Consider the following 17,892-nt stretch of genomic DNA (forward strand, 5'->3'; position numbering starts at 1 on the left):
ACAAGAATTGATTCTTAAACTGCATTTACTATTTTTCTAAATTTGCCTAGGTTTCCAAGTTTAATTGGACACATGGAAATAGTCATAAAATTGGCATATGACCAGTGCTATTATTTGCATAGTTGTAAATTATATAAAAGTTCAGGTATTCAATCTCCTAGCAGCAAAATGTGCAGGTTGTCTGAATCTCTTATTGGAGGTGTTGACCGTACGCTGACTTTAGGATTGCTAATTGTTCTAAATCTTTTACACATTCAGAATATGAACTTAAAAATCTTCCACACCATAATTTACCCATAATTCAAGTGTCTAATGATCTTAATAATGTTAAATTGGTTTTCACGTGCAGTTTGTTTATTGATAAAATATGAGAATGGTTATAGGTGTTTTTTCTGGCCATTTTGCAGAGTGTAAAATAAGGGAAAACCTAATAGACAGGATTTTTGTGAAAAATTTGATTAGGATTTTTTTTAAATTTCAAAAACTTTTCTTTTTTGAGGCCACAGGATGAACATACAACAGTCACTTTAGAGGTGCTGATCGAAGTCTATGGTGGGTAATTTAACGTAGTGAATTTAGGCAGAGGGTTTTCAACCTGCCTATTCACATAGTTCATACCTACCATAGACTCCAGGTCTCTCCCGACCACCCCACTTTCCCATAGCGATTGGCTTAGTCCTCGTTTACGGAGAAAAACAGAAATGATCATAAGGCAAGATGGCATCGCCCTCCTTGCCTCAGTCATGTGTGACGTGGAAGAAAATCTATGAGGTCATTGGGCTTCCCCTGACCAAGATTTCTCTCTCCGTCTTTGGCTGTATCTTTCTCATATTATGTTGATTTTATGTGTATAGGTGCACAATCAAGAGGAGCTTGTAAGATTGGTCTACTATGGTGGAGTCACACATGAAATCAGAAAAGAGGTAAGCAAACAAGTGTGTTTATGCCACTGGATGGTATTGCCATAGTTATAATCATGTTTTTCATGAGGTTCACTTTCTAATCAATGAGTTTTGAATGAAAATACTCACGATTTCATGAAATCATTCTATTAATGTTTAATTTTTCTATTATTGTCCATTTTTGTTGGTTGAATTCTGATGCAGGATTAAAAGTCACTAGCTTTGTTCTGAAGACAAACAAACTTTATTTTGATTACTATGTACATGTATTTTCAAGTGATATGTAATGTTCTACTTGTTAAATTATTTTATAGGTTTGGCCGTATTTACTGGGTCATTACCAGTACGGTTCCAGTGAAGAAGATCGTGCTAACCATGATGAGGTCGTGCGGCAGTCTTACGAGCAGACAATGACAGAATGGCTAGCAGTGGAAGCCATTGTGAAACAACGAGATCGGGAAATACAGGCTGCCAATCTTGCCAAGTTATCATCTGATAACAGTTTTGACGGGCAAATCCCATTGCATCGGGAAGCCTCCAATGACCATGAATTGGACAATGAGGTTTTCGAAGATGATGGGGAGTACTTACAAAATGGGGAGGTTGATGAAAAAATCAAAATGCAAGAGAGCGTTGATGAGGAAAGTGCTAATCAAGAAGTGAAGGAAATCACTGATGGGATTATTGCTCAGGAGAAAATTGATACTTCACAGACAACCGAGCTACCACGTAGTAAGAGCCCTCGACAAGATACCTGCGAGACTGAAAGTGGGCGGAGTCTGAGTGAAAATACCGAAGATTTTGAAAGTATTAGTCAGAAGAGTTCGCCACATGGAAGTGATGAGGGCATTGGTCATCTGTGCGGCAACGAGGTAGAAAATGATGATGATACGGAAAATAACAGCAGCGAATCTTGCCAAAGTTGTAAAACAGAGAGAGAAATTAATGGAAATGTGGAACTCGATGACCAATCTAGAATAAAACCAATTGAAGTTAATACATTTCCAGGTAGTCAAGAGAGGGATGATGTGGAAGAAGCCATTTCAAATCAGGGTGAGCAGGGTGGTTTAATTGTGCCAGACAGTTTAGATGCCAGTAGTCATCTAACACCCGACTCCACAGCTGTCTCCCCTGTGTCGTCAAGTGGTGGTGTCTACTCGGTAAGTCTGCATGATTTCAAAAGCAATAACCGTATTTCTTTTCTCAGTACAGTAAACCACTTTTGTTTTTAAAAAAATTATGATAATTTTCATTGACATTCACCTGTCACATGATCTGCAAACTTTTTGAATGACCAGTGCCCTCAGTGGCCAATTTAGTGATGATATGGATGGAATTGTGTTGGGCTTGTGAAGGTGCCAAAACTGAAGAATTAAAACATTGTGAAGTATTTTATGTTTTTCACGCACAGACATAATAATCCTAAATAAATATAGACTCAGAAATTATGGCTCAGTTTAAAAATTTTAGGACTTAGCTTAATGTGGTATTGCTGAGGTTAAAGGTCATTTCTAAGATGAGTCTACTTGATCCATCAATTATAAAACCTTATTCTTTTTATCCAACTTCCTACAAAACATAAATTGATTAATTTCTTGTTTTGTCTTGTTTTTCTCACAACCACAGACTGAGTTATTAGACTCATTTGGATTGAATTTACATCGAATTGAGAAAGATGTTCAGCGATGTGACCGGAACTACTTTTACTTCACCCCAACTAATTTGGATAAATTGAGAAACGTGATGTGTACTTACGTCTGGGAGCATCTTGAGGTCGGCTACGTGCAGGGTATGTGCGACTTGGTGGCACCGCTGTTAGTTATATTGGACGATGGTAAGATTGGTTTTGCTTCTTGCATGTCACTTTATGTTGGGTATTCTATACTATATGACCAGGCTGCGTGACCAACTTTCATAATATGACATGATAGAAACTTAATGAGCTATAGCCAGTATCAACCATTTGTGAATTAATTTTTGCCATTAGTGAGCATTCATCTGTGGCATATTAAGCCAGGATGGAGTCAAACTCGGTAGGATCTTAAGTGTGATACAACAATTCTTGATTATATTATTTATTCATGTTGAATTCACTTTAAACTCACTGAGGTAATGTCTTATGAAAACTGAGATTTGGATCTTTTATTACATCAAGAATTTATTGAATAAATCATTCTCATGTTTTTTCTTGATTTGATGATTTTGTGGCATTCCAGAAGACCAAACTGTGCGACATTCACTGACACTGTTTTAGGACAGCAGAGAAATTTTCACTAAATCGCAAAATTTATAAAACATTGATCTCTCACAGAATAAAATTCATTTATATTGTAAAAAATTTGGCCACCTAATTATTTGACGAATTTTTGTAATTTATTGACCTCCAATATTTTGACCTCACCAAAAATTGCTCACTTATTTTTATTAAAAAAATTTGTTTAAAGACATGACTTTCTATAACTATTCTATTTCTGCAACTGTTTATAACCCAACTTTCATATTTGTTGAATTTTAACTCTAAAAAATTCGACTGGCCAAAATTTATCTTTATTTTGTATTCTAAAAACCCGACCGTTTTTTCAAAACAAATTATTTTAAGGTGGCCGAAATTTTAGAGTTTCTACGGTGGTAGTTATAACCATAGCAGTCTATACTCAAAATGATTGTTTGCCATTTCCAGACATCAGCTGAACAAATGTCAATATCTATTTTGTCATTTTATCCTTACTTCAGTGTCTTCTAAGAATTCTAACCTGTTTGTCATTCTTATCATTTTCAGAGGCTAAGACATACAGTTGTTTCTGTGAATTGATGAAAAGAATGTCAAAGAATTTTCCTCATGGCGGCGCCATGGATACCCATTTTGCCAATATGAGATCTCTAATTCAGGTGTGTACAGTACCGGTAATTTATACTTTATTCATAGAGACCCTCCCTCTCTATTTGGTTCACCTAGGTGCATCATTTCACATCATGGCAAAATAATGTTATTATATAATATTATAAGGTTATTACGAGGATACCTCAAAGTAAGCGTGAAGACAGTTAAGTGGAAGTATCGACAGATGCACAGGGGAGGTCGATGCAACGGTGTAATGTCTGAGTGCATACTTTGAGGAATCCTCGTAATAACCTTATTATTATACATCCCTTCTTACCAAGGATACTTAATGGAATGCCGAAATCTAAAAAGTTTAGAACACAATCAGCGAACTTCTTTGTGACAGCAATGTTTGTTTTTATTATCAGAGGATGCTTACGCACGTAATCATTCCATATTTGGAATTTGCATTTCCTTATATGGTAGGATGAAAATACCTCGTAAAATACTGCAAAATTAAGGCACGCTGTAACTTATGGCGTTACCGTGACAGATGTATAATAATACAAAGTTATTACGAAATTCTCTCAAAGTGTGTCTGATGGCAGTAGACAATGGTAGCAACCAGAGTGTAGTATAGATAGCTGCAATCCTGTACTGCTTGATGGCATCATCATAACCTTTTATTGTACATCTGTATTGTTGAAAAGATTGCTGCATGAAATGCCAGCCAATATACATTTTATGTAATTTGGGTCTCCATATTTCGGTATGAACGTCAGCTTTCAGGGATATGATACTATTTGTGTACTGTGGAATACTTTATTTTCACTTGAATTAATTTTCGCTGAAAAGGCTTTTTGGGCGTTTTGTATGGAATTTATTTTTACTGATTTTTGATGAGTTTAATGTGAAATATAGGGAAAAAAGTATATTCGCTGGATTTTATTTTCACGGAATCATCCCTTCAGCGAAAATAGCGAAAATAAATTCCAAGCGAAAATAAAGTATTCTACAGTATTATACTACATCAGTATTGTTCAAATGCGATGCATCTTTTCAAGTAAAAGCGTAATTGTTCAAAACAATTTGTTCGCTCATCTGCACATGTATAATTTTTTTTTTAGGATTGTTTTGTTTTCCAACAATAAATATTATAACCAGAGTCCCCCAAATTGTGTGTTTAAACGGTTAGACAGTGTAGCTGGTACCATCGTATAGACCATTACTGCATGCCACTCGCAACTATGCATATGTTTTTAAATATTCTAATAACATGCTCATATTAAATAATGCTGGTATGTATTTCATTAACAGATATTGGATTCTGAAATGTTTGAACTGATGCATCAGAATGGAGATTATACTCATTTCTACTTCTGCTATCGCTGGTTCTTACTGGATTTCAAACGAGGTAACTGTCTTTTCAAAAGACTCTGGTCATCACTTGCATAGTGTTATATGCCGATTACAAAGATGTACAATGAATTTTTCATTCCACTGTGAGAAGAAACCCCACCCACTTTGATAAAGCTACAGTCATGATCTACCTATTAACTGCACAATTTAATGTAAATTCTAGTGGAGTTATCAGTCAGTGAAATATAATAATTGTATTTGTAAATAATGTGGATGTTTACTACTAAAAAAAGTACAAAATTGGAAACTGCTCACAAGGCAACAACTGTAAAGTAAAACTACAAGATAATGTGATTATAATATTGGACTATCAGGACTACACACTTGTGAAATAAATCTAAGATAAGTCTTGAGTCCTAATATCACAAATACATGTAATGTAAACCCCTACATGTGATTAAAACAACAGAACAGGTTTTTAGCTCCGCTGTCGACTTTGTCGAGCGCAGCTTATCATATGTGTGATTGTTCATTGTCGTCGTTCGTCGTCGTCCGTGTCAATGTTTTACTTTTTCAACTTCTTCTTGAAAACTGCAAGCCTGAATGCTTTGATACTTGGTGTATATGTACCTTGGGTAGACTTTTCTAAGATTTGTTCATTTCATGATGATATCTTCAATTCTCTAATTTTGGTGAATGTTTTTGGTAAAAAGTGATATTTTCGACTTCTTGTTAAAAACCATAAGTCCGATTGCTTTGATATTGCATATATAGGTACTACATGTGGACCTTTCCCAGATTTGTTCATTTCATGATGATATCTTCAATTCTCTAATTTTGGTGAATATTTTTGTCATTTTTGGTAAAAAGTGGTATTTTCGACTTCTTGTTAAAAACTGTAATTCCGATTGCTTTGATATTACATATATAGGTACTACATGTGGACCTTTCTCAGATTTGTTCATTTGATGATGATATCTTCAATTGTCTAATTTTAATGAATATTTTTGTAATTTTTGGTAAAAAGTGGTATTTTCGACTTCTTGTTAAAAACTGTAATTCCGATTGCTTTGATATTACATATATAGGTACTACATGTGGACCTTTCTCAGATTTGTTCATTTAATGATGATATCTTCAATTGTCTAATTTTCATGAATATTTTTGTAATGTTTGGTAAAAAGTGATACATTTGAATTCTTGTTGAAAACAACATGTTGTTCATTTTCTAATGATATCTTCAAGTTCTTTTATTGAAATGTGCATTGCTAACAGCAGAGCTATCTCAGCCGACAGGATGCTTGTTTTAAGTGTCTTCTATCTAAGAGACTTTTTAGGAGATTGTAGTACCTCTTTATTCCTTGGCCTTTTTCCCGGTGTTTTGCTTTGGAATCTGGAGGAAGACAGACACATTAAAACCTCATTTTTATTTTTACATCACACTGCAATGCTCTATTAAGTTTGAGCGTTGCAACATTTATGAATGATTAATGGGGAAAATAGCTGAAAGTTTTATTCCCCATGGATCAAGTGAAGTAAAACCGCTTCTCATACTAAGCTGATTTATTGTGTATTGTTATCCCCCAGTGATAAAAGGGGTAGAGTTAAAGGAGATATTCTTTATGCAACAGAAAGTACCGGTACACTCAGGTGGTGAGGATCACTAAACACATCATTCTGCTCTCTGAGTAGTAAGAAGATTACTTTGATACAGTAGTGCTTATGACAGCAAATATTATAAATACATATATTTTCCATAAAAAAATCACGGCTTACATCTGGAGATGTATGGGGTTATTAAACTTTTTAAAACATGCAGATGCCTGCACATATCATCAGATCCATTTCCTTTTAGATTGTCAAAAATATGAACAGCAGAGATCTCAACTGTTACATACAATTAAAGTCCCGGCTGACAATAACATTTCTTGTTTCACATATTCACTTTCACATCAAGATAAATTAGTTCAACAAGAGATATGGAACTTTATTTTAGCTGCGACCAAAATTAGAGATTAGATTTCTTTAATAATTTATTTGTGTATTTATTTTTATACATATTTATTTATTTGTGAATTTTAAATACATTCATTCAAGTTATTTTCAAAATATTGTCTTGTTAACAAAAACTCTTTATTGTTGCAAACACCCTATGTAACCTACTCTTTTTTTACACAGGAACAATAAAGTTCATTCATTCATATCATCTTCAGCCCATTGTGATCCATGCTGTTGTGTTAGGTTATTACAAATGGTGGCATTAAATATGGTTTTCATGTCAACTATGTCATGTGATAACCATTTCATGCGACAACTGTGTCATGTGATAATCATGTCATGTGACAACTATGTCATGTGATAACCATGTCTTGTGACAACTATGTCATGTGATAACCATGTAATTTCCTGTAATAATCGCTGTATGTTATAATGTGTCTTTGGTTTGTTTCAGAATTGGTCTACGATGATACATTCTCAATGTGGGAGACAATATGGGCTGCTAAGCATGTTTCTTCAGGTTATTTTGTGTTGTTTGTAGCGCTAGCTTTGGTGGAGTACTATAGAGATATCATTCTGGACAACAACATGGACTTCACTGATATTATCAAATTTTTTAATGGTAAGTGAAAAACATGCATTTCATGTGCTTAAATAATAGATTTTAGATATTCAGGGAGACAATGCAAGTTATTTTTTTTCCATCACATAGTTCAGGGTGTTGTTGCTGTTCCTTTTCATTTTCAATGTAGGATTTTCCTCGTTAAGATCATTCATGTAAATATAGGCAGAATTTGATGCCACTTTTAAAAATTCAGAAGTTGGGTTTTAACATTATTTTATTGTGGAAGGTCAGGACTTTCCTCAGTTGTTAACATATCCAGTCTGCCTGCCTGCCTGCCTGCCTGCCTGCCTGCCTGCCTGCCTTCCAGCCTGCCTGCCTTCCAAAATATAACTTCCACTCATTTATTCTTACAGAAATGGCAGAGCATCATGACGCCAAGGCTGTGCTGAAGATTGGAAGAGACTTGGTGTTCAAGCTACAGAATCTAATAGAAAATAAATAACATACAAACATACTGGGAGTCATGTCAAATGAGAAGTGTCAAGTGATGAACATATCCAGTCAGTGCCTGCAGCTGTGGTAGTTGGGCTGACCTTTGACAGTGAGGTGAAAGGTCAAGTTATTTAACATGTCGAGCCAGTTGTGTACTATGTCTATATATATAATCATATAATGTGTTAGTAGTATGTGTTATGAAATGTCATAATCTGTATAGAGAGAGACAGGCAACCTTGCCTGTACTGTATCGTTAATGTTATGAGTTTATATAGCAACAATGCATTGGAAGTAACGTTTTTATTCTGTGTCATTCTTTCAAATTGCCACCATTCTGGTACCGTATTTGCTCTATTAGAAGCTATCTCCAATATATGCCAAACATGGTCACGTTTTTCTCTGAATTATATCACAATCACATTGTCTGATTTAGTTACCCATTAATGTGGACAGTTTGGTTGCTTCTATTCGAACAAATACAGTACATCTATTCTAGTTTTCGTTTCGATGTGTTTTTCAATCTGGTTGCTAGGATACCATTTATAACTATGGTTAATTCCACGTAAAGAGTGATTTGACACCTAGCATATATATTTCAGGATTGTTGCTGCCATTTTACAATTGTAGTGTTTCACATCAAGAGATGGCAACCAATATATATTTGATTAACTGACCAGTTTGACTTTTATTAGTCAGTATCAGTGTCTTGGTAACTTTTCATTATATACTAGTAATTGCCTCTCTTGTCATACCAACATCAGTATTTTTTAGAATCTTCCATTATGAACAAATTTTTGTTTGGCACAAAGCTACAATGAGAACACTGAGTGACATCCACCAGCAGAGTATGAATATTGACACTTTTTTTTTGTGCTGATAATCTAGCAACCCAGGAAACCATGCTTTAATACAGAATGGACAAGTGAGAGAAATGACATTTAGTAGGCTCTTTATCATTGGTCAAATTGTTAACCAATCAGGTTACTGGTTGTATATTTTTCTGAATAGTATTCAGACTCGATGTTTGCAATGTAATGTGAAAATAATATAAGCCATTCTGATTGGACACACTACATCTTCCTGTGATTGGAACATCCAATGGTAGAGTGTGTTACAAAAGTGCTGTTAACCCTTTATGAGGGTAGTATTATTTACAAATGTGAGGCAATACCATGCCTAACAATACTTAATGTTGTGTAACATTTACTTGAAATCGTGTTTGCTCATCAGAGATTCAATAAATAGAGGTTACCATGAATCAGAAGTCAAGAATAACTGGTAATTTGGCAGGATTCTGGGTGAAAATCTGGAATTTGGGCTGAGGGTATGTTTAAGCTGGGGAAAGAAAATGATCGAGTGAAAGTTAAAATTGTGTGGTGAGTCGAATCAATTTCGAATCACCAAACCAGGCAAAGTGATAAAATGAAAGCACTTGTCACGATTCAACACTGATCAGACAATCAACCTGTTTCAACTTTTTTAGTCTAAGGCTGTAAGACAAACATCAGAACAAAATTATGTTACACCACAACAAAATGTGACAAATTTCTACTAAATTTTGAACAGGACACTGTATGCTTAATGGACATGCGTCTGTTTTGAATATCTTGATAATCTCAGCATTAAAGAAAAATTACTTTACTCCAATGTATTTATAAACTCTGCACTTATTTACTTTCAAGCTGTGTGATTTTAAATTTCTTTCCATGGCTTCTGTTTCTATGGTAACCCTATTGGTAACGCATCAATTGTTAATGCTGATGTGTATTGTGTTGATTTCATTATTACCTTGCCCGTACCATCAAAGATGGAAGGGAAAGGTATATTAAGGGAAAAATTTTGTTTGTCGTCGTTGTTGTCGTTATTGTTATTGTGTGCATAATAACTTTACTAATTCTATTTCAAACTTCACCAAACTTGGTCACCTTATTCATCAGTATAAAGTCTTCCCTGAGTTTGAACAACAGATGTCCTGTATAAAAATATCATGCAAAATATGAGAAAATCTGATAAAATATTTTTACTGTTTCTACTTGACTGATCACTGGTGATACACATCAAAGGTCACTGATCTCAGTGGAAATATGCATTGTTGTATGTGTTCAATGAAGCAAATGATTTATCTTGTAATAATATCCTTGGTAATGTATCTCAGAATACCATACTGGGTTTCAAAACCAACTCATGGAGAGAATGCACAGTCTGATACACATTTGCAAACCTACCAATAAAATCTTTACAGAAAACAAGATGTCAGAAAATCAATATAAGCACTGCTATGAACTGGGTGCCAAACTTTGTTCAAGATCTGAAGCTAATAGAAAATCTGTTTAGTTCAAAGTTACCAAATCAAAAACAATACATAAAAAATACATAAAAAGCAAAACATTTCATCCACATTTTAAAAAGAAAATTGTTCTAAAATATATGTATTCTGTATTTGACAAACAGTTCATTCGACAAATGAAAACTCACAGGCATATGTTTCAGCTATTAGAACAGAATGATAGAGTTTTTATAATACTGGTTTAAAAACGCACTTCAAAGATTGCAGTGTTTGAAGATGTAGATTCTCAGGAGGTAACAGTACTGTTGACTTTTCTCCCTTCACTGGACACCAACTAACTATTTAAGTTGATTTGCATACAAAGCAGAGCTTGCAACATGATGGCTATTCATAAAGGGTGTTTTATTTACTTTTCATATAATACAGTAGTCGCACAATGAGGCAGTTCATATTTTTCTCAGTGAATCATAATTTTTGACAGACACCTGTACAAAATACTTGGATAAAAGCCAGCTAAGATTTTCTGTTATCTTGCATGTTTTATGAATCTATTCACGTCTAAATGCAGCACTTTTTTTTTGCGATGAGGCATTTGTTTTTATACTAAAATATCTGAATTACTTTGAATAAAGCTGGAAATTATGTCCCTTAAAATAATTAAACAAATAAGACATTTGGTAGACTGATTCCCCACTGTTGGTTTAACTCCAAAACTTGTTTGTATTCAAAATTAATTATGACAATGCATATTTATATTGTAACAAACTATGATAAAGGGAATTATATTATATAACAAAGGGCAAGGTCACCAGAGTTCAACTATGTTTAATCAAGTAAGGGGTAAGTGTAATGAGAATTTAAAATGAAATTATATCTATTTTCAAGAGATGGTGTATTCAAATAGTTAAGTGGAGATAGTTATGTTGTGAGTTTATGTGCATTATGTTGTGAGTTTATGTGCATATGTTGTGAGTTTATGTGCAATATGTTGAGTTTTTGTTGTAAGTTTTCTGTGCATTATGTTGTGATGTTAAGGGCATGTTGTGAATTTATGTTGCCAAATGTTTAGATTTGAAGTCATTTTTCTTCTGTTAGAAATGCATGTTACCATATTTTATGTGATCATTTGAATACCAAGAAAACATCCATGCTATTTGGCTTCTCACTTCTTGTTTTTTCATGTTCATTTACGCAAATGAGCTATAATAATGTCATATGATTGGAGGAAAATGCTCACATGTTTTATTTGTATTTTCTTAAATTCATGTATTAGAAGTGACAAGTCTATGTGAATGGATGTTCCTGATTGAATCAAAATGACACAGTTGAAGCATATCAAATCAGTCTGTGTAGTGGTGGTGTTTTCAGAACCAATCCTGTTTTATTTCAAAGTATTTATTTACCTTGGGACCAATATTGTCTTCCCATAATATTTTTGGCTTTTCCATTTCTTGCTGCAGAATACATTCTCTCTCTGCCTAGACATTTCAGTTTTCTAAATTCCCTTAAAAAAAACATCAATCATTTTAATTGTGCCCTCTAGTAGTGAAAACATTTTTACTTTGTTTTTATGTTTTGCATTGTTTTATTAACTAATATTTATTTTTGTTGCTTATTGAGACATTTTAGTTACTGCCAATAATTTTAAGATTTTATTTGTATAAAATAAGTTACTCACCTGCCAAAAACTGCCCTAATTTGTCTTAAAAGTTCATTCAACAAAATAGTGGGGGGGTTAAGGGGGGTAGTATCTACTTAATGTTACACAATGTCTTTCAAGCCACTGCACCTGTTACAAACATTGAGGGCGCCCTACATTTAACATGCATATTTGAGGTATTGAGAGCAACTCAATTATGGAACACTGACTCCATGGAACATGACATTAAATTGTTATAGAAACCAAATAAGTTTGCTGACCTGCTTCGGATTTATGCTGCCTTGGAATATTTGTATGGCGCCCCCAATTTAATTTTGAGGTGTAGTTTTAATTTTTAAAATTGTACATCTATTACCATTGACTGCTAAGAGTTCGTAATAATGCTATAGTGTATACATAGATGCCTGTATCTGTTTTAATTTGGATTCACTAGAAGATGAGCTACTTAAATCGGTAGGTGTGGGGGGAGACAGACACATACAAAAAGATTTAATCAAAGCTAGATCTTGGTGAAGCTCTTCGGGAATCCACTAGTAATCATGAAAATCTCTCTCTTATAACAAAGTGCAGTTTTCATGTAAACGCTAGCCACTATATCTCGCTCATTTGCTGTTTATTATCTTCTATAAAAAGTGATTATATGTAGATGGATCTATGATGGTCGTAATTTTGACTGGGAGGGAAGGGAAGGGGAGAGTACATGTTAATTCATTTAGAAAGAAGTGGGGGTGAAAATACATTTGACAATAGTTTTTATGACAGGCTGACTCCTATTACAAAGATAGAGCAATGACTTTAATTTTTTTTTTCGTTGAAATGTTTATTTGTAAATAGAAGCTATATTGTATATGACAATTTTTTTTTAGTTGAAAATGTAATTGAAATAGGAAACCCTGTACAAATGACATTGTACCAAAAAAAAACTTATTTAGAGTGATTTTATTTGTATTTCCATAGTCATGCTTGTGAATATGTACAGTTTTAATAGTTAAGAAGTCAATTGTTATGTGCAATATTAATGACAAGTATATTTAATGTATCAGTATGTAATCTAGGAAATGAGCATGTCCAAGTGAAACATTACCGAAAAGTGAAACATTTTTAAATTCTTAATTTTTTGGAGATAAATCTTTTACCTCCATGGATATTCTTCATATTGTGGCAAAACATTGGTGAATTTCAAACTAATGAATATTCATGGAGTGGCAAACTAATGAATATTCATGGTAGTAAACTAATGAATATTCATGACATTCTGGCAAACTAATGAATATTCATGGTGGTAAACTAATGATTATTCATGACATTCTGCCAAATCATTACTAAATTTCCCACTATTTAATATTTATAAGTATTTCTCAATAATTGGCTTTCATTTCTTAAACTCTTGATTTAAGAGGCAACATGGATAACTTTGAACATTCTTGTTAACTGAGTGACTTTGTTACTTGATGAGAGAGCATTGATAAAAATTGTACAATATAATAAATTTGGTTTGATGTAAACTTGAGTAGTACACACAAGGCAGAACACCTGGTGTGGTATTACAAACAGATCTCAAAAATCTACCAACAAATCCTTAACCTGCCAAACAAAATTTTATTAAATTTATATCAGCTTTGAGATAAATTATTAAATTAAATTGAGTGTGCTATATCCCAATTAACAGTAATATCAGCCTTCATTCTGCCATTTTTATCTGACTGGTGAACTGGTTTTTAAATATTTTTTTTGTTTCTCTTAATTGAACATATTACTCAGTTATCCATTTTGTCTCTGTAAAAAAATCAATCATATTTCCTGTACTGATATTTTTCCTAATAATTTATACTTGAAACAATTTTTCATTCAGGAATTTCAAAAGCCATTAAATTTATAATGCAAATAAAGAGCTCATTTTTAATTAACAAGGAAACAAGACAACCCCCGATTTTCATATTCATACAGACTTTGAATCTTGTTACACTTGGACCAGTCAGAGAATTATGTTATTAAAATTATGATGTAACATTGTATTATGTTGAAATAAACGTATATATATCAAGTGTCAGTTACTGAGCTGAGATTCATTTCATTAATGTATATGTGATGTGTTGACTCAGGAACACACAAAACATCAAAGAAACCAGAGAGCTTTCAAACTTAACTCCTTGTTTATTCCGCTATTTTCAGTTACATCAACAACACTACTTTTTTACATATCAATACACTTCGGTGATCAGGTGACATAACACCATTACAAAAGTATGTATTCTGACGCATGCAATAAAGTAGTCCCAAAAACGTCACAGTATGTATGTGATTTTAGAGGGAACTTGCTTTTAAGGTCCACATGTGCTTGTGTTTTCCTGGGCCTGGTGGATTCTGGGATAGATTTTTGATCTGCCATACCACCACAGGAATAGAAAGATTGTCAAAAGGCCATGTACTGTAAAGGGGGTAATTATTCACTGGGTTTTAATTTAGCTTATTTCGCTGACTGGAAAAATGCGCTAAATTAAAACACAGTGAATATGTAATATTTAGCATAGAACACATTATCCAAATAACGAAACCGTGAATTTAAAACCCACTGAATATGCCTGAAATGGTAAATCAGTGAAATTTAAACCCAGTGAAAATTAGTCATTTTACAGTATCATAGTCCCAAACATGAAATACGGATTTATTGGCACATTGTCAATTGTACCATTGCTTGAAATATGTCAAGAGAGACAATGGTAACATTGACATGACAAATATCACACATGCAGTGTTACTTTAATATGTCCAATCATTATTTGACATACCTACTCAGATGTCATTCAGACTTGATACAAATATCACACATGCAGTGTTAGTTTAATATGTCCAATCATTATTTGACATAACTACTCAGATGTCATTCAGACTTGATACAAATATCACACATGCAGTGTTACTTTAATATGTCCAATCATTATTTGACATACCTACTCAGATGTACCCCAGACCATTCGTCCCGGTGTTATCGCTATCGCCACACGAGACTCCAGCTTGTCTCCTATACAATTTGACTGCGCACATCCAGAAAGTAGATGTAGCTGTGATTGGTGGAATACTAATGAGTTGAGTGTCAATCAAACGCCCACGCTATCTTCAGTAAACAAAGTCACGTGACACGCGCCATTTTATTTTTGGCAGGCGATTTCAAGGCAGCACGCTTAACCCTTTCGTTCACAGGTTGGGAGATATTAGAATGACTGACAATTTCACGCCACTGTTTTACATTATTGGCGGATTTTTCTGCGCTATCAATCTTTCTCTTACAAACTAGACATAGATGAGACGACAGAGTCGCTCCTTTCACAACGTCGCACTGGATCAAATTGGAAAGACGATTGTTTTTTTTGTTTTTTTTTATTATCTATTTTCTGTTTTGTAACCTTTTATTCCTTTTTAAACTTTTGTAACCATTGCCAATCCCTCCGGGGAATGTGTAAGTGTTAATAAAAATTAAATTATTTCCATAAGTTATCCCTCCTGCTTTTCCTGGCTTGAATAAATTCACACACGACTTTAACTGTCCACAAACTCGAAGACTACACGAACACAGTCTACAATAGTCGTCCGCAACAATATGTATGTATTTCTTCGGTGTACTGATGCACGAATGCACCGTGACACGGTGTTTCTCGGGTGTCGCCATCGCTGAGAATGCCGCCGGCGCAATTTTTCACCCAACTCGCGATTCTGTTATCATTTTATCAATATTCCCTTTGACAAAATCGCCGACAAAAGCACCGCTTTGCTGATCTTTTGTTCTATAATTCTTAATGCAAACACCGACCCTAGTAGTAATTAGTAACGTCGCCTAGTACATATGAACGGTCGTCATTGCAAATCGAACATCCTTTTGAAATTTGGACGTCGGGCAGGCGATTTCAAGGCACCGCACTTAAATATTAGCAACATATTTATCTGAGCGGTTGTTTATTCTCTTTCAAACGAGACATAAATGTGACGACATAGTCGATCCCTTATCCACCGCTAAGAATGCCGCAATGTTTCGTTCGTTTTGCAACATGCCACAAATCGTCGAAAAAAACACCACTTCGACGGAAGCTTGCGTAATAAGGGGGTTAAAACAAGAAAACAAATGCCATGTTTAATACATATCGACCTGTTTTACTTGCGAAAGATAACGGAACATGAACTCGTTTCGTGCGACTTCGGAACCCGAAGGAACACACCAACAACGTTGAATTTACCCGCTATCTTCCAAATATGGTATATTAATTTATTCAGTTGTTTATTTAGAGTGACGTCCGCGGTCGAATGCGATTGGCTATCGATGTCAGTGCAAAGGTCATATGAATATTAAAATTAAGTGGGCGGAAGGAAAATTGTATAGGAGACAAGCTGGAGTCTCGTGTGGCGATAGCGATAACACCGGGACGAATGGTCTGGGGTAACTCAGATGTCATTCAGACTTGATACAAATATCACACATGCAGTGTTAGTTTAATATGTCCAATCATTATTTGACATAACTACTCAGATGTCATTCAGACTTGATACAAATATCACACATGCAGTGTTACTTTAATATGTCCAATCATTATTTGACATACCTACTCAGATGTCATTCAGACTTGATACAAATATCACACATGCAGTGTTAGTTTAATATGTCCAATCATTATTTGACATAACTACTCAGATGTCATTCAGACTTGATACAAATATCACACATGCAGTGTTACTTTAATATGTCCAATCATCATTTGACATACCTACTCAGATGTCATTCAGACTTGGTACAAGTATCACACATGCAGTGTTACTTTAATATGTCCAATCATTATTTGACATACCTACTCAGATGTCATTCAGACTTGGTACAAGTATCACACATGCAGTGTTACTTTAATATGTCGAATCATCATTTGACTTACCTACTCAGATGTCATTCAGACTTGATACAAATATCACACATGCAGTGTTACTTTAATATGTCCAATCATTATTTGACATACCTACTCAGATGTCATTCAAACTTTACAAATATCACACATGCAGTGTTACTTTAATATGTCCAATCATCATTTGACTTACCTACTCAGATGTCATTCAGACTTGATACAAATATCACACATGCAGTGTTACTTTAATATGTCCAATCATTATTTGACATACCTACTCAGATGTCATTCAAACTTTACAAATATCACACATGCAGTGTTACTTTAATATGTCCAATCATCATTTGACTTACCTACTCAGATGTCATTCAGACTTGATACAAATATCACACATGCAGTGTTACTTTAATATGTCCAATCATTATTTGACATAACTACTCAGATGTCATTCACACTTCATACAAATATCACACATGCAGTGTTACTTTAATATGTCCAATCATTATTTGACATAACTACTCAGATGTCATTCAGACTTGATACAAATATCACACATGCAGTGTTACTTTAATATGTCCAATCATTATTTGACATACCTACTCAGATGTCATTCATACTTGATACAAATATCACACATGCAGTGTTACTTTAATATGTCCAATCATTATTTGACATACCTACTCAGATGTCATTCATACTTGATACAAATATCACACATGCAGTGTTACTTTAATATGTCCAATCATTATTTGACATACCTACTCAGATGTCATTCAGACTTGATACAAAGACCACACATGCAGTGTCACTTTAATATGTCGAATCATCATTTGACATACCTACTCAGATGTCATTCAGACTTGATACAAATACCACACATGCAGTGTTACTTTAATATGTCCAATCATTATTTGACATACCT

The 17,892-nt window shown here is 34.1% G+C and overlaps 1 protein-coding gene across 2 annotated transcripts in view; it reads left to right on the forward strand.

Annotated features, from left to right (window-relative positions):
• The window catches only part of LOC100372486 (small G protein signaling modulator 1), a 91,261-nt gene extending 77,124 nt beyond the window's left edge, over positions 1-14,137 (forward strand). For both annotated transcript variants that reach the window (XM_085491713.1, XM_085491715.1), the window contains 7 exons: positions 855-923; positions 1,217-2,062; positions 2,529-2,736; positions 3,682-3,791; positions 5,041-5,137; positions 7,535-7,702; positions 8,059-14,137. In XM_085491713.1, coding sequence (XP_085347839.1) covers positions 855-923; positions 1,217-2,062; positions 2,529-2,736; positions 3,682-3,791; positions 5,041-5,137; positions 7,535-7,702; positions 8,059-8,147 — 1,587 coding nt within the window. In that variant the 3' untranslated portion in view covers positions 8,148-14,137. The remainder of the gene's footprint in view (positions 1-854; positions 924-1,216; positions 2,063-2,528; positions 2,737-3,681; positions 3,792-5,040; positions 5,138-7,534; positions 7,703-8,058) is intronic.
• Positions 14,138-17,892: the final 3,755 nt, after the last annotated feature.

This window comes from Saccoglossus kowalevskii, chromosome 16 (genome assembly GCF_978046115.1).
Source record: "Saccoglossus kowalevskii chromosome 16, keSacKowa6.1, whole genome shotgun sequence".
In the NCBI taxonomy this organism is placed as follows: Eukaryota; Metazoa; Hemichordata; class Enteropneusta; family Harrimaniidae; genus Saccoglossus; species Saccoglossus kowalevskii.